The 17,412-nt window shown below is 40.0% G+C and overlaps 3 protein-coding genes and 1 long non-coding RNA gene across 5 annotated transcripts; 3 read left to right on the forward strand and 1 right to left on the reverse strand.

The window, feature by feature from the left end:
• Positions 1 to 1,723: 1,723 nt before the first annotated feature.
• Positions 1,724 to 6,282, forward strand: LOC117480582 (tenascin-like). Its single transcript, XM_034127938.1, has 15 exons — positions 1,724 to 1,844; positions 1,934 to 2,115; positions 2,171 to 2,232; positions 3,325 to 3,359; positions 3,469 to 3,591; positions 3,718 to 3,861; positions 3,959 to 4,078; positions 4,162 to 4,317; positions 4,427 to 4,539; positions 4,628 to 4,760; positions 4,862 to 5,013; positions 5,099 to 5,195; positions 5,290 to 5,451; positions 5,545 to 5,708; positions 5,809 to 6,282. Exons 1-15 carry the CDS (start codon positions 1,724 to 1,726, stop codon positions 5,905 to 5,907), a joined length of 1,863 nt encoding a protein of 620 aa, XP_033983829.1. The 3' UTR covers positions 5,908 to 6,282.
• A 335-nt stretch (positions 6,283 to 6,617) lies between these two features.
• On the forward strand, positions 6,618 to 10,505 carry LOC117480591 (steroid 21-hydroxylase). The gene is made up of 12 exons (XM_034127956.1): positions 6,618 to 6,738; positions 6,932 to 7,120; positions 7,211 to 7,300; positions 7,390 to 7,544; positions 7,698 to 7,793; positions 8,047 to 8,157; positions 8,255 to 8,341; positions 8,614 to 8,697; positions 8,819 to 8,932; positions 9,023 to 9,189; positions 9,767 to 9,870; positions 9,961 to 10,505. Exons 1-12 carry the CDS (start codon positions 6,624 to 6,626, stop codon positions 10,212 to 10,214), a joined length of 1,566 nt encoding a protein of 521 aa, XP_033983847.1. The 5' UTR covers positions 6,618 to 6,623; the 3' UTR covers positions 10,215 to 10,505.
• A 2,675-nt stretch (positions 10,506 to 13,180) lies between these two features.
• LOC117480594 lies at positions 13,181 to 14,228 on the forward strand. 2 transcript variants are annotated; one of them, XR_004555667.1, is made up of 5 exons: positions 13,181 to 13,400; positions 13,490 to 13,747; positions 13,843 to 13,943; positions 14,042 to 14,067; positions 14,143 to 14,228. It is a non-coding gene; the product is annotated as an uncharacterized LOC117480594 (long non-coding RNA). The 2 variants fall into 2 exon arrangements; XR_004555666.1 differs by having other exon boundaries at positions 13,181 to 13,747.
• LOC117480592 lies at positions 14,229 to 17,402 on the reverse strand. The gene is made up of 8 exons (XM_034127957.1): positions 16,505 to 17,402; positions 15,878 to 16,204; positions 15,516 to 15,791; positions 15,396 to 15,431; positions 15,117 to 15,299; positions 14,978 to 15,028; positions 14,811 to 14,873; positions 14,229 to 14,714 (listed from the first exon to the last, which is right to left on the reverse strand). The coding sequence occupies exons 1-8, from the start codon at positions 16,566 to 16,568 to the stop codon at positions 14,701 to 14,703; spliced, it is 1,014 nt and encodes a 337-aa protein (XP_033983848.1). The 5' UTR covers positions 16,569 to 17,402; the 3' UTR covers positions 14,229 to 14,700.
• Between the last annotated feature and the right edge of the window lie 10 nt (positions 17,403 to 17,412).

Consider the following 17,412-nt stretch of genomic DNA (forward strand, 5'->3'; position numbering starts at 1 on the left):
GGTTCGGTGGATTATGTAACCTTCTGTATAGTGAAAGACTTACAGTGTCCCACAGTCCTATACAGTGCTGCTCTGTTACCTCTGCAAAGTCTCCCCAGCAGAGACCCCCAGCTCAAGTCCCCTTCTTCCTTCCTGTTTAAAATCAGCTCATTTAGATTTATACTCAGTTTGACAAGCCAATAAATTAAGTATTTGCTGATTAAACACTGCTACAATTTTTTAGGTTTATTTATTTTGTCTTGTGTATAAGTAGACACAGTTTAGAAAAAAATGTATATTTATATTAGTTTTTATGAACTCAATATATTTTCTCGTGATGCTTACTGGTTCTAATGTCTTGCACTGGTGCTCAGAGAAAATTGGATTAGGATTGTTCAATAAACAATGTCACATAAAAGAAACATTATGTTTAGTGAGATGCACAACTGCATTTTAGAATTATTTGTTGTGCTTTTATTTTTGACAAGATAACCTTTCACAAAGACTGAAAACTTGCCAAAATGTGTTTCTTGGTCCAAATAAGAAATTATGTAATAATGTCACTCGCTCTATCAATCAATCAATCAATGTTTATTTATACAGCCCAATATCACAAATGTTACATTTGTCTCAGTGGACTCTAGCCATTGCTGTCAGGTCTCTTTTGATCTGTGTAGCATATAGCCAGTAGAAGTTTGCACAAGGTGTGAAAAGGAACTCAGTGAATCTGATGCTGGCAAAAAAAATGTGCAAATCCTTTCTTTGGATAAAAAATAAGTTCTAAAATGATTTGTCATAAAATGTCATGCATTCAACTCGGTAATAACTCACTTTTTCATTGTTTTTTCATTTCTAGGAGACACTTGGCATAATCCACTTTACAAGTGGTCACAGAAATATTGGGGAAGAAATAATAATTGTATACTAACATACATACAAATTCACCAAAGGCAATACCATCGCAGGCTACTGCTGCTGGTTCAAAATGCTGTTTACTTTAGGACTCCTCCTCCTTCTCACCCCATTTCCCTGCTTTCAATCCCCGACCAATGAGAGGAGAGACTCCACAGGAAGCGACGCGACCAAATCCAATGCAGTTTTTGCCCTGTCAAAACCAAAAACCACTGCTGCCCTCACCAAACAGACCCTGAAGCCAAACACAGTCAATCAAACAGTTGTATCCACTATAGCCACAGCAACAGTAAAGGCTTCTACAGTTAGTGAAGTGAAAGCTAGCAAAGACAAGCCTGCCCCCAATGTAGCTCCAAATGTTAAGTCAGCATCCACAAAGTCTGCCTCAGCCAGCGGAGCTAAAACCACCAAAGACAAACTCCAACCTTTGGTCAATCAGACCGTTTCAATGAAATCACCTTCAACCAGTGATGGGAAGACTGCCAAAGACAAGCTTGCCCCCACCGTAGTTCAAAATCAGTCAACATCGTTAAAGGCTACTCCCGCCGGTGCTAAAACCACCAAAAATAAGCCCACAACCCTCGTCAATCAGGCTGTTGTAGCTAAATCTCCTTCCACCAAAGACAAGTCTGCCCTCACAGTAGATCAAAGTGCTCAGTCAACACCGGCAAATGCAGCTGACAAAGATAAGCTCGCTGCAATCAAAGCTCCCAACGCTACCACTACCAAAGAAAAGCCTTCCTCTGCAAAACCAATGAAGGTGTTCATCAGTGAAGGCTGTGACTCAAACAATGGCAAAGAGCTGAAGTTGAAGCCTGGCGAGCCTCTGGTGATGACGCATAAGATCAGCTTGGTGCCTGGTAGCTGCAGCGGGGGATGTGACGCTGAGATGGCTGCGCTGCAAGGACGCGTGGCCCGACTGGAAAGAGAGATGACTTCCATTAAAGAGAAATGTAGGATTCAGTCATATTGAGTAGTATATCATATTTGAGAACTCAGAGATGTTGATTTAGTAATTTTGGTTGTTTTTCTTGCCGCCCAGGTCCATGTTCTGCTAATTGTCCAAATGGATGTAGTGGCAATGGAGAGTGTCAGAAGGGGAAATGTATCTGCCAACAGGGATTCACCGGTCCAGACTGCAGTAAGTGTGCACAAGGAGCTGAGTGTCATAAAAGTAAAAGGTCTGCAGTATTTGGATTTGGTAGCATTAGAGGCACATCATTGTAAGTGAGATAATTGTATCTTTAACTCTCATTCATACTTTAATTGTAACCTCTACTCTGCAATTTCAGAAACTGCCAAAGGAAAGGTCAAGGTAACCATGGAAACAGTGACCAAGCAGTCGAACAAAGACAAGGAAAACAAGCAGGAGAAAATTAACACAGTAGAGAACACACTTGTCCAGAAGAAAGAGCAGAAGAAGGCGTCTGACGTCAAAGAGACCACCACTAAAACCAAAGTGGCTACTAATTCTAAAGCAGGTGCTAAAAAAGAATCCTCCGTTAACAAAATCACTATTACAAAGACAAGTGGCAAAAAGACCAGTCTCCCAACACTTGGTCAGGTTCTGTTGAAACATGAGGGCAGAAAGCAGGAAGAGGCCCGCAAAGGCAAAACAACATCTAAAAAGTTCCTCCAAAAACCTGACAATAAGCTTGTTGAAGATGGAACCAAAGACAAAGCACATCCTAAAACAAACCAGCTAAAAGACCAACCTCAAACGAATGTAACTCAGAGTATTGTGAAGAAATCTAATAGCACAGCTAAAATTGTGACCATTCTGACCAAGGGTGTTGGAGCAAACAGAACCAGAACAGGGAAGGAGACCATGGAGCAGTCCACACTGGCTGAGAAGAATGTAACTCAATCATCTGGACCTAAACGCACCAAGAAAGTAAAAGTAGAAACCACAAATGTGCAATCTGTAGACAACAGAAACACTGTCGCTGGCAAAGTTGAGAAAGAGAAAGACGTGCAGAAGAGTCAGTATCTAGTGAATTCTACTTTGGTATCAACCACCCATGACTCCGCGAGGAAGGCGGGAGGATCTGGATTAGGCTCTGTAAAGGTCGTAAACATATCCTCCTACAGCTTCACTGTCACATGGTCAGCACCACAAGGGATGTTCAAGAACTTCACCGTGATCAGAACAGAGCCCCGAACAGAGGGCGACGAAGAGAACCACGAGGAAATGGAAGAAGTAGCTCTTGAAGGAGACGCAGCCTCCACAGCTAAGAACACAACTGAAGTCCAGGTACAGAGTGAGAGCACCAACACAACTGCTGCCTCTGGTAAAGCAGCTGCAGCTAGTGGCAAAACTGAAACAAAGAGGATCTCTATGGTGGTCCCTGGCAGCGTGCGCTCTGTAGAGTTCAGTAACCTTCGGGCAAATACAGCATATGTTCTTCAAGTATATGGCTCTGCAGCTGAGAGGAAATCAAAGACTCATAAAGCAACTGCAATTACAGGTAAAATAAATTTATTTTGTATGTTGTATGACGTTTTTATTTTAAGAATAATTCCTTCATTTTAGCAGTGTTACATGAGAATAAGAATCTCCTTGTTTTCTGTCTTCAGGGCCTGAGCCAGCCACAGAGATGGTTTTCAGCGATGTAACAGATTCTTCCCTCAATGTTTCCTGGTCCAAACCAAAGACCACATTCTCAGGCGTCAGGGTGACGTACACCAACATCATCACAGGTTTGTCAAAGCCCTGCATTTATACTGCATCTTAGCTCAAAATCCCCTACATTTCCGTCAGTGGGGATTTTTTATATTGGGAAGAGTACATTTCTTTCTTTGTGATAATTGTGATTATTCTGTTAGGGGAGAGCCGCTTTGTGACCGTGGAGTCTCATCAATCTTACGTGGTTCTGTCAAAGCTGTCTGCCGGAACCTCTTACATTATCATTGTAACGACTACACAAGGCAGAACACAGAGTGACATCCTAACATCCCTTATGACCACAGGTACTTAGATACATTTTCTAATATCTACAGTCACTTTTTGTTTGTCTTAACACATGAAAATCATATAAACACATTGTGGATTGACTCTTCACTGCAGTGCCCGCTCCTCCAACACATCTGCAAGTTGTCAATGTGACAGATACCAAAGCTGTGCTGCAATGGACACCAAGTCTGGGGAAAGTAGACCGCTTCATCATCAGCTACGAGTCCTCTAAAAGTGAGTGTGGCAATATTACCAGAATGATAAATAACAACGTTTTCAAGATTAAATACTGTTATTATTTCTCCTTCTTGCCACAGCTCCTAATGTGACAGTGACAGTGATGCTGTCTGGAAGCTCAGTGGAGCACCAGCTGAGAGGCCTGCAGAGAGGCACGGTGTACACAGTCAAAGTGCTGAGTCAGAAGGACAGTCTGCAGAGCATGGCCATCTCTACTACTTTCACCACACCTAATCGTGAGTAGAAAAGGGAATACATTTACCAGGACAGGGATTGTTTCCTTGCCATTGTCTGCATAGTTTGTGTGTATAGTTTGCTTACTAAAAATATGTTTGTGTCTCTCAGTGGTTAAAGCCAGTGAAGTGGGTACTCGCTCTGCGGTGATAGCATGGAGAACATCCACTGTGGTTTATTACAGCTACAGACTGATCTACCAGGTGGCAGGAGAGGAGACAAAGGTGAATAATATTCGCTTATCATTCTCACATAGTTAAAAAAAATGAATGACATTTACAAACTAAGTGTGCTTTTTTGTGTATACATTAGGAGGTGATCCTGGATCAATCCACCACAGAGTATAAGCTGACAGGGTTGTTGCCAATGTCACGCTACATTGTTCTGGTACAAGGCGAGAGAGAAGGACAATACACATCTGTTGTCACTACAGAATTCATCACAGGTGTTGTACTTCAACTAACACAGTCCCTGCTTATCTGCCCAGTACCAATACTTTAGCTTTATAAGTTATTATTTTTATTTATTTTTTGTTTCATGCCTTAGGCAAACTGCGTTTCCCCTTCCCTACCGAGTGCTCTCAGGAGCTGCTCAATGGAGCTCTGCATTCAGGAGAGGTGGATGTCTACCCATATGGAAAAGAGGGAGGAGCAGTCAGAGTCTACTGTGACATGGAGACTGATGGCGGTGGCTGGACGGTGACAAACAGTTGATATCTGAATATTTTGTGGTGAGGAAATGGCAGAATGGATTTGATAGTAAACATCTGATGTGTGTTTTTAGGTTTTCCAGAGGAGGATGAATGGAAAAACTGATTTCTACAGAACATGGAATGAATACAGCGCTGGTTTTGGAAACCTCAGCGAAGACTTCTGGCTCGGTACAGATATATCAAGTCCTTATTTTCATCACATATGCACCAGAATATAGATTTTGAATACATTTGCCTCAACTGTTCCTTCTACCACTACTAGGAAATGAGCTCCTTCACAACCTGACCAGTGTTGGCCCTGTGAGTCTGAGAGTGGATTTGCAATCTGGAAATGACACCGCTTACGCTCACTACGCCAACTTCACCATTGATTCAGCCGAGAGGCACTACACTCTTGCAGTGTCTGGCTACACTGGAACTGCAGGTAAAAACCATACTGAACGTGAAATGTGCAGTGTAAACTATATTATACTGTTAAAACGTGAATAATTTATACCTTAATGTCACTTTTTCTCAGGTGACTCCATGAGGTACCATAATGGACGTCCATTCTCAACCCGCGACAAGGACACTGATCCTCTGGGGATCCACTGTGCCAGGGCCTACATGGGAGGCTGGTGGTACAAGAACTGCTACAAGACCAACCTCAACGGTCTTTACGGCATCAATAGTAATAATCAGGTACACTTCATCAACCTGGGCATATACTATTGAACTTTAAACATCTTCTATGATACAAAAACCTAACCAAACATCACTTTTTGTCTCTGTTCTGACACAGGGAGTGGTCTGGATAGACTGGAAAGGTAAAGACTCTTCCATTGCCTTCACTGAGATGAAGTTCAGACCGGCCAGATTCTCTCCTGCCACCCATGGCTAAGGACAGTCTCAATACATCTGACAGAGAATAAAAGGTTCAGAAATCCAGAAGACAGTGGATCTCACAGTTGCTGCATGTCACTTTCCAACTGAAATTGCATGTACAGTGGTTTCGATAGCTTTAACGACAGCTATCAGAACATTTGATTCAATGTCCAAACTTTTTTTTCTGATCTGTTATTTTCTGGAAATACACCAAAAGAGAGGGAAAATGTTGTATTTTAAATGTTGTATCCTCTGTTATGCCTGACCGGTCCATCTCAACACAGTGTATTGAGTAATACTTTCTTGAGCACCACCACGGTATGCCACCCCACTACTACTGTAATTGAATATGCACTGTCTCACTCCATTGGAATAAATGTGGCTAATGTGGGTCTGATGTGTCCTTTTTTGGTTTTGTAACAGTGATTTAAAAAACTCAAACCCTGTGTTTAAAGAAAACAAATGCCAACATAACTTACCATTGCGTAAACTGTGAAGTGTTATCATGCCCTTCAGGAAGTCCTGGCTATATGTATCACTCTGTCTCATGTGTCGCATTAATCTCATTATCAGATTTGTTGACATACAAAATAGTCAAAGGTCCTTGATTTGAGTGAAAACATCAACATTGTTTTAACCTGACTGGCTAAGATAGTGATGAGCAGACTATAAGAGGGGCAAGCAGTGTGCTGACAACCTTTCTGAAGAGGGACACCAGCAGGAAGACACATAATGGCAATGGAAATATCAGTGATCACTGTGGGAGCTGTGATCCTAGTTTTGCTGCTGTTGATGGTACTGATTACTTGTAAGAGAGACACATCTTTAAAGGAAAACCACAAGGGAAGTAAGTTAACAGGTATTTATCTATTTGTTGCCATTAACTGTATATTTTAACAAACTGGTTGTACAATAAAATGAACAGGACATTTTCTCAAAGCACCAAACAATAGTAAACCCCTGACCTGGATGAGTTCTAATGGATTTTATTATGCATTCCTCGTTTTACCTTTTTCTTTCCAAAATCTTTCATCCGGTAGTTAAAGCTGGACTGCTGCAGAATCTCCATCAGTTGCTCCCCCACTCCTCATCTCCTTCCCTCCCAGGTCCTCCCAGCTTCTTCCTGATAGGCAATATGATGGAGCTGACACATGATCATCTGCCAATTCACCTGACCAATCTGGCACAGCGGTATGGAAACATCTACCGCCTGAAATGTGGAAACACAAGTAAACATCCCATTTCAGATTTATGGATTTTGCACAACTTTTTAAAATATGTTTTCTCTAGATAGTACAAAACCCTGTTGTGTTTTTCAGCCATGGTGGTACTAAACAGTAGTGAAGTCATAAGAGAAGCACTGGTGAAAAAATGGTCAGACTTTGCAGGGAGACCAGTTTCATACACAGGTAAACAGCTTGAAGCTTTTTGCAATGCATGCATTGCAGTGTGTGCATAATCATTGTATCATTGTTTAACCCCTCCTGACTTGAATTAGGTGATATTGTGTCTGGGGGAGGGCATACCATCTCTCTGGGGGACTATAATGAGGAGTGGAGGGCACACCGTCGCCTCGTCCACAGTGCTTTGCAGCGTTGCTGCCAGAAATCGTTGCATAGTGTGATCGAAAGACAGGCGCTGCATCTGAGAAAGGTACAGAACACAAGAGAAACTAATTATACAACAGTGGATTCACTATTTGAAACACATAATGGCCTGTATTTGATGGCAGAACAAACAAGATGTTGGGGGTATTTCCAGAGTGGTCAGACTCAAAAGACAAAGCATTGTTTGTTCGCTGTTTAGGTGTTGATGGACTATCAAGGCAGCGCTGTAGATCTCTCAGAGGATTTCACAGTGGCAGCCAGTAATGTCATCACCACTTTGGCTTTTGGAAAAGAAGTGAGTATCCTTCTTCCCACAGCAAAGTGTTATCCTCGGAGGGTCGAAGATGGATTGCAAAATCTGCTTTGCATCAATGAACAGTTGAGGTTGTGGCATGCCAATGCTTGGTTGCCTGTTTATGTTGTCCTATTTAGAAGCTTAGATTCCATTAGTGCATTCATAATGTACTATTTTGTTGCTAAACAGGGCATTTTTCTGTTAGGATATGTTAAAAAATGAAACAAAATGATATTTTCTATCTGTTTTCTAGTATAATAAGACTTCTTCGGAGCTGCAGCAGCTGCACAGCTGTCTGAATGAGATTGTTGCCCTGTGGGGCTCCTCCTGGATTTCTGCTCTGGACTCCTTTCCACTGCTCAGAGTCAGTAAATATTCATTCTTGACCAAAGATCATCGGAAAAACCAACAAACATCTTTTGAGTGAGAATTCACAGATTACGTCATTTGTTCTCTCAAAGAAATTGCCCAATCCTGTATTTTCCCGTCTTCTGAAAGAGGTGGCCAAGAGAGATGAAATTATAAAGGAACATCTCAACAATTACAAGGTCAGTAAAAACAAATGTCAAAGATGCCAAAAGAACAAATCATAGTGAAATGTCACAATCATAAAATGAGACATTTGCACTATAGTAGCCTTTGGGGAGATCAGATTGTTTTGTCTGTTTAAAAATGGTATTATAGTGCCAAAGTTCAATAATTGCACCAAGTATATTTTCATTGTGTTCGCATCCAGAAAGGTGGATGTGTCCAAGCTCTGTTTTTTCCTTATATATATATATATATATTTGAATCAGCTGTTGCTTTGTCACATGTGCAGTCACAAGACAAAAGACATGAGGATGCCATCACAGGATCACTCCTACAGGGCCTTGAAAAACAACACAACACAGAACATGGAGTGGTAGGTACAAATTACATAATTCTAGGGGAGCACAATTCAAATTGCACTGGGAATTAAGTTAGCTTAACTGAAGACTTAAAATGTAATGTACTATGAAAAATACTAAACAAAATGTCTTCAGCGCCTGACAGATATTCATGTTCACATGGCCACTGTGGACCTTCTCATCGGGGGAACAGAGACCACTGCAGCATGGCTCAACTGGACTGTGGCCTTCCTGTTGCACAGGCCAGAGGCAGGGCACATCTCCACATTAAACACTGTATATATACACACACTGGGCGATGATCTAATTGCCTTTCTAAGCTCTTTTTAAAATCTTCAGGTGCAGACCAAAGTGTATGAGGAGATGTGCACAGTACTAGAGGGACGATACCCCAAGTACAGTGACAGACACAGACTTCCTGTCCTGAGCGCTCTCATCAACGAGGTGCTCAGACTGAGGCCAGTCGCCCCGCTGGCTGTGCCACACAGAGCCATCAGAGACAGCAGGTCAGCTGAATCATGTGCAGTGATGATGAAATTATTGAAGACAAGTGGCTACTTACCGAGATATTTTGTCTATAAGATCCTATTGTTTTACTGGCATTGGTAGAGGTGGGTACATTACAGATAGTTTCGAAAACTGCCAAAAACCCATGTTTATCCGATATTACACTCATAATATTTGTTTGTTGTTCCAATACCAGAGCATTGTGAATTCTGAAATCTTACCCACTTGGCACTGTTTGAAGCAATGCATACATTAAGATTGGCTATGAAGAATGAATTGCATTAAATAGTGTATGCAAAAAGTAATTATGCATGGGCTTTGTTTTTGCAAATCAGCTAAATCATGAATATATTAAAAAGCTAGTAAGCAACACATTGTTTCCAGGTTTTTAAGTTTGCATCTGGATCCAGATTTGAAAAAATGCTAACTAATGGTTAGATAACTATATTGACATAGCTACGTTGGTCCTCTTGCGATCAGGTCTTTCAGTCAGCAGGTATACACAAAGGCCACTTGTATGGATGAAAACACTGTTTTACTTAGTTGTGCAAATGTATAACTCCTACGCATGTTTAGTATTGCAGGTTACTTCATCCCGAAGAACACAGTCATCATTCCTAATCTTTTTGGAGCTCACCATGATCCTGCAGTTTGGTCTGACCCATACAACTTCAAACCAGGTACTGTTCCAACTGTGTGAGGTGAAGTGCATTCCTTTCACTTGGCTCAGCAGATCTCAAATAAAGTAGCTACTCTCTCTTATTTTTCAGAGCGATTTCTGGCGGGAGGAGGAGGCTCCACCCGTGCCCTGATTCCTTTCGGAGGGGGGGCTCGGCTCTGCCTGGGGGAGTCCGTGGCCAAAATGGAGCTCTTTCTGTTCACTGCCTACTTGCTGAGAGATTTCCATTTCATCCCTCCTGAGAATAAAGCCTCTCTGCCCGACCTGAGAGGGGTTGCCAGTGTTGTCCTCAAAGTCAAACCTTACACAGTTGTAGCATGTCGGAGGCCTGAGACTAATCCCTGAACTACAGAGGGTGTACTGCTTGCTTGTTGCTTAAACATATTATTTCCGTGAAAACAAATACTTTTTTTAACAAACTTTTAAATGTAAGTATCATTACAGAACCTTCATTGGTATGTCTCTAATCAACACATTTTTCTATTTGGCTGTGGTATTAAATATCCTGATTAAAATAGTCAGTTATTGGGTTTATAGCTCTGAATGTATTAAAAAGTTATATTCAATCATCTATATTGAGATGTATATATAAACATTTGTTTATTTGTTTAGTATTAAAGGGCGAATCAAACTGCATAAAGATTTTATATGTACAAATAATCAGCCTCAGAATCACCCGTGGAGGGGGGAAATGATATGAGTCATCAATCACATTTTTCCTAAAATATAAACAAGAAGTGAGGATCCGTAAGAAGGATATCTTGATCAAATAAACACAGTTCAAGTGAAGCTGCATTTGAATGAAAAAATTGATTCCAAACCTAGAAATTGTACACTGCAAACTGGTAAAAGATACTACTAGATCGAATAATAGAATATAAGAGAGTCTGACAGCACCACCCTGTGGACCAACACTGAGAGTGCTACAGAAAGTGAAATAACTTCCTCCTGAAGAAAATGTCCAGTTGACTCTGAGGTTACCAGTCCTCCTCCCTTGGTTCAAGGCACATCTGGTAAAAGTGTGTGCAGCATTTATACATTAATTATGTTCTGCATCAATCTGATGAAAGATAACCACAATACCAGTGTATAACTAGAGGGTTTTGTTGTTTGCACACGTGATAGAAAGGGGATATATTACATTTAAATCACACAGTAGGCATTTGTTTGTAAAGTGGCCACAGTTTTTTATAGAGTTGAAGGCGTATCGTGCAAAGATGAACATGGGCCTCTGTGGGTCTTAAAATAAAAAAAGATTCATTTCCTTAACATGTGACTTAAAACACTTCTGTCATCAGAGGATTTAGCAATATTGGAATAAGCAACACAATCTAGGAGAAGACATATTCTATTAGAAGGATGGCATCTTTTTCATGGATAAGAGTCTTCTTTCTCTCACCCAGGCAGCTGCTGGATTTCAGTCATTTGGTAAATATATAGAATATAATGTCTTCTAATCTGTTGTAGGCCATTTGTTTTGGGATAGTCTATGAATTGGTAATGTTGGTCTTAGTTGACTAAGATTACTTTAGTCAATTCTTCACAGTTTTACTTTATTTCTTTAACGCTAAAAATACTTATTTCTAAGAAACTTATAAGCACATACTTTTTTCCATTTAACAGATCTGTCAATTAAATTGTATGAGTGTTAGTTGACTAACTTCTTCAGTCGAGGACAACCATAAAACATCAAGTAAATACAATAATAGTGCATCAAAAAGAGGGATTCACCAACACTATTGAAGGGTGGGGGTAGGAGTATAGTACTATATAAAGTAAGCTTTAATGCATTACCATGAAATACAGATGTGACAAGATGTGAAACTCTACATCAGCTGCAGCCACAAACAAAACACAAGATTCTCCAGTAGGGCATGCCCACAACCACTAGCAATGTTGATTTGGAGGGATACAACGGTCCATGTGTGTTGGTGTACTCACCTTTCTGAACGCGTCTGCACCGAAAACTCCTCCACAAATCCGCACCAGGTCCAATTCCTCAGCTCGTTCGTTATCAAAGCATGCCATTTTATCCCACTGAAGAAAGAAGTTTACCAGAGAAGCCAGAAAACACTACTAACATTTTAAGATGTTAGCATGCTAGCCACACCCAGCATGCACCTGTTCACAAAACGTTGTGGGTGTGTTTGATTTGGGACGCCCAGCATACTGTAGTGCTGCATAAACTGGTGCTTAATTTCAGTAGCCACATTTCAACCTTCTTTGTGGTACAAATAGGGGCAAACATACTCCCATTAGGACGCAATTCTTCATTATGTTGCGGATACGGATTATATAGGCCGTCGAATGTGACTTTATAAAGTAAATTAGGATACTATAGGATTTCAAAAGATAGGTCTAAAAGTAGTCCTATTACTAATAATTAAAATTACACTTTTTTTCTTACTAATATTCTGAAGCAAATGTAATTTCAATGTTATTTTACTTCCAAACATGGTTATTAACAAGATCAGTTCATAATGGAGGCGACCAACTTCCCACTAAAATGTGCTCTCACAATGTAAATTAGATTGTTCAAACAACTTCCATGACATGGGAATTAAAATAAAATGTTGTCCTTTCCAACAGATAATGTGGTTATGTTTGCCTTACTTGGAGATAGCATTACTTTACCATGTGGCATGCCCTCAATCAAACACTGCTCCTCTGTAAACTGGAACATGGCTGGAGAGTTTCATACAGTCACTGAGGTGGTGAAAGCTGGAAGGGTAACGGCCCCCGAACGGGTAGCCCTGCTAAAAGACTGCTCTCTGACGATTAACCACCTGGTCCTCGATGATGCACGACTTTACTCTTGTGACAATGGAGTGCTCAATTCAAATGTTTCACTTCAGATTCTTAAAGGTAAGTGACTCAAACCATTCTTGAACAATTTCAATTAAATATCACAGTAGTCACATGTGTGAACTAATAATGTTCATTCCTTAGTTGTTGAGAACCCGAATCCTGTGGAAGACACAATAGAACTCCAGTGTTTCCTCAATATGCATAGAGCATTTGTTGCTTGTAACAACAAAGGGATACATATCAAGTGGATCACAGAAGTTAATACACCATTAAACGGGGATAGATTTCAGTTCAAATATCCCTCGAAATGCTTCTCTAAACTGATCATCACTAAAAAACGTACAGACCATCACAGAAAATGGAAATGCCAGCTGACTCAGAATGAAATGGTTAAAGCCACCATCACGTATACAACAACAAAGGTACCAAACTCCACTTCCAGATTCCACCTCAGATGGTAGAGGAAGTGTTCACTGAGTCAGTGTCACTTTCATGTGGAAACACTTCCTCCCTCAGCGTGGGCGTGAAGTGGGCTGTGGGTGAAAGGACCCTGACAGATGATAATATCTCGCTTTATGGAGGCCAAACAGAGGCATTGCATTTGAATAAATGTCAAACTTGTCATTACCAAAGTGGGGGCTTTAAATGCAGGAAAATACCACTGTTCAGACTCTACAGATGAGCAAAAGGTGTTTAACAAAATCAGGCTGCATACCCTCGATGGTGAGTATTGACACTCTATAAGTGCCGATACAGAGCATGCTGTATTTACTTTGCTATTAAATTCTTTTCTATCATGTTTGTCTTTACAGTTACTTCAGAGTGTGTGCCAGGAGGAGATAATCTCACATTGACTTGTGTGCTCACCTGCTCTAAAGAATGTGGAAAAGACTTCGATTTACTTTGGTCTGGAGGAAACCACAATAGCTGGCAGAGCGGTTTAATACATGTCAATAACACTCTTCTAAACAAGCTGTTTCTCCCAGTGCTTTCTGTTACTGGTGAATTAACTTGCTCTATACAAAGAGAGGGGAGAGTCATGGCGTCAAAGAAATGGCGCTCTATTGACCGTAAGTATACCTTGTGTTAATGTTGCCTTTTCTCCTAAATGAATTCAACAAATGTTTATGGGAAACTAAAAGTGATAGTTATTCCACATCTGCAGTTCTGCAAACGCCAGGGTAGCTGTTCCTCTAGCCCTCCTGATGTGTATATCTGCCATTGGACTTTACATGTACATGAAGAGGAAGCACAACACAAATACAGGTAGTGAGAGCAGTTAAGGAGCTGCACAACTTTCAGTACATCTACTGTAATGAAATTATACCTAAATGGCTGCTGTTTTCTTACTTTTCTCTTTGCAGAAAATGAACAGCCAAGTATTGGAATGGTAAGAGATAAAAATGATAAAATAACCTTTGTGTCTGATATTCCAGTGATATAACTCCAGTGTTTCTCTACACAGACTCATATTTACGAGGTCATTCAAGAAAAACATATCGAGGGACCACACCAGCACAGGCACACCGAAAGAGGAGCTGTCACCACAACTGACAGTTTTTATGATTTATTACAGGCTGTAAACTAAAGGTTAATACAAATGTATAACATTGATTGCAACTATCCATTGTTTTAAATAAGAATACTTTCCTAGATCAGTTCTTATGACTCCTTTTTAATTATCATTGAAAATCCAACAGATATTGATTTAAATTGGATAACATATTAAAGGACATTTTTAATCTTCAACAGGCCTTCATTGCAATTAAATGAATACAGATGATTAGATGAATTAACAAAACAGTGTTAAAGTATTTTCAACATTCAAAGTGAAAGCAGAGGCTAGCATTGTTCATGTTTCACAGTGTACACATTTTCCATGCTGCTCCATATACGTCTTAGTTTCTCTCCCTCACAAGACAAACACTTTACAGGTTAGAAGATGTTACATGTTTCTGATGTGTAAATATAAGCAGGAGAATCACAAGGTCAATCTTCTTGTATGTCTTGAGCAGACGGAGAACTACTCATTCCAGACTGCAATGAAGGACAGAATTGTGTTATTTGTCTATTTGGATATACTGAGAGTTAAAGTTTGATTTTAAAAGAGTAGTTATAATTTGAGTTACTCACAAGTACACAGGCTTTCATCTGGGGAGTGTTGGTATAGACTGTCGAATCGATCATTTGTACGGTCTGTGTGATACAGTGAAAAAGTTGTCAGAGAAGTGGAAAACAAACCCAAAGCGGTCATAGTTACTAGACTGAAGAAAATAGTTAGAATATAAGATGGTGCTCACTCTCTGAAAGGGTGTTCACAATCTCATAACCACCATACTCTATAGGAGAACCTGTTGGACAACAAGAGAACAAAAAGCCATTTACACTTAACCAAACTGGAGGCTCAAGAAAATTACTGAAATAAAAGATAGATCAAACCTGCTGGAGGCCTCTGAGTTTGCTGTGTAACCGCCTGGGAGTTACGTCTGCAGTAGATGAACAATCCCATCAGGGCAGCCATTATGGCAATCGCAGTAATGACTGAAGCCACAACAACTGCCAAAAATACTTCACTGATCCTTTCCTTATCGCTTTCCAAAATAATCTCACTGGTTGTCAGTCCTGAAGAGGATCCATTAGTTACAATAGCAGATTGAACACAAAATGATTCATGCAATTACATTAAGATGTCAAATATTAGAGTTTTTGTTGCAGTACCTGGAACCGTTGTGTCCACAACAACTTGTTCCTCTTCTGAAAGAAACAGAAAAGGTACATTGGAGTCATGTATACTGTCATTTGTTGTCAGTTATAAAACCAAATAGTTTAAAATCTTACCTGAGACCAGTAGGTTAATATCAAAGCAGCGCTGGGTTTGATCAAGCGTGTAATTACATCTGTACCAACCGCTGTCAGTGTTATTCATAGACTGGATAGTTACTGATTTCCCATTTATTGCATCACTTTTAGAGTTGAAAGGTACCGGGTTGCCTCCTTTCAGCATTGCCCAGGAGATATTTGGGGGTCCTTGTTGTCCTGCTGTTTTGTCCACAGGGCAGTTCAGGGTAACGGGGGTGCTGAGAGCTGCCTTTACTGGCTGGAGGTTTTTGCAGTCTGAAAGAGGATAGATTTGTGTAATACTTTAGAGGGAGATATTTTTAAGAGAGCGAAAATAAGAAAGATATAAAGTGTGACATTACCTTTCACTTTCAAAGATATGTTTTTGACAAGAATAGAATCCCAGCCTTTCCAGATTTCACATCCGTACAGTCCCTCATCAGATTTTTGTGATTTTGTCAGAGTAATAGACATGTGTCCGTTTTTATCAGCTTGCCATTTCACACGTTGAGCATCCTTGAATTTGGATATTTCAGGCCTGGCAAGGATCACCTTCATCTGACTGGAATCTGTTGCATGTTTAATCAATTTGACTCTAAAGCACGTGTCCTTATCAGTCATGACTGGATCAGAAAAAGGGAGAACTACGTCTTCTCCTAGAGAAGCAGACACTAACACTAGTGAGCCACCTTTAACAAAATAAGAGATAAAAAATAGGATTATTTAAGAAAAATACCTGTATATAGGGTTTTCATATAGCACGCACTAAAACATTTAGTGTCAGACCTGTAAAGCAGATGATTCAAGATTTCACAATACAAGGAAGATGTCAAACATATTATTACATCAGCTATTAAAAAGGAAAATATATGTGATACCCTTCAATTTTAAATACAGTCACAATTGGTGTATACCTATTTTGTATCCAGGCTATACAAAATAAATGACATTCTGAATTTGGTAAATAAAATATCTAGGGACTTACTCACCTCTGCACTCTGATATATTTAACAGCAATAATAGCAGGAGAGGCTGTGGATAAAACTGTGCCATTTTCTGAGTAATGTAGCGGAATGGCTTTTCAAAGTGTTATTCTCTGGTAGACCTTTCACTCCTATTCTCAGTTCTCTAAGTCACACAGAAGTCATCACATGAAACTAGCTGCAGAGACAAAAATTACTTGTTGTTTTACCTGATTATGTGACCAATAGAGACACCATGTGGCAAAAACAAGACATTACATCTAGTTGACAAATTGAAAATAAGAGCACAAGAGCTTTTTGACTATGGGCTTCATCCTTATTTTTCAAATGATCTGTGCCTATTAGATTTATCTGTGCTAATGTACGTGTTTTTTTGTCTATTGTGTGTTTATGTGTTGTATTAATGTGCTTTTAATTGGGCATATGTGCTTTAATATGTGCTGTAATTGTGCTAATTGTGCAATTGTCTTAAAATGTGCTCATGTCTTTTTCTATGTCTTTTTTAATGCCATGAACTGCAGATGAAAATTAGCCTCTATGGTTAAATATGGCACACATGCATGATCAACTAAAATGCTTTTAATAATTAACGTGCATTGTCGCTTCTTAAATAAGTAAAATTCTGTGTTGTCAAGTATTTTATGAAGCTTGCATTTTAATGTGTAAGTGAAACAGAAGAACAAGCTTGCTCCTCCCATCACTGAGGTGCCCTTGAGCACGACATTCAACCCCCAACTGCTGCAGTGAAGAGGCTCAGTGGCTGGCAGACTTGATTTTATTCAAACACTCCTTATAAACAGATGTCTAAAAATGATTAACGTGCATTGCTCTCAGTTCCTAAACACAAACGTCCTTCCTCAATTACAATCTTAACTCTTGTAACTGGTGGAGCGGCATTTCCCTTCCACATAGAC

This window comes from Trematomus bernacchii, unplaced genomic scaffold (genome assembly GCF_902827165.1).
Source record: "Trematomus bernacchii unplaced genomic scaffold, fTreBer1.1, whole genome shotgun sequence".
NCBI classification, from domain to species: domain Eukaryota; kingdom Metazoa; phylum Chordata; class Actinopteri; order Perciformes; family Nototheniidae; genus Trematomus; species Trematomus bernacchii.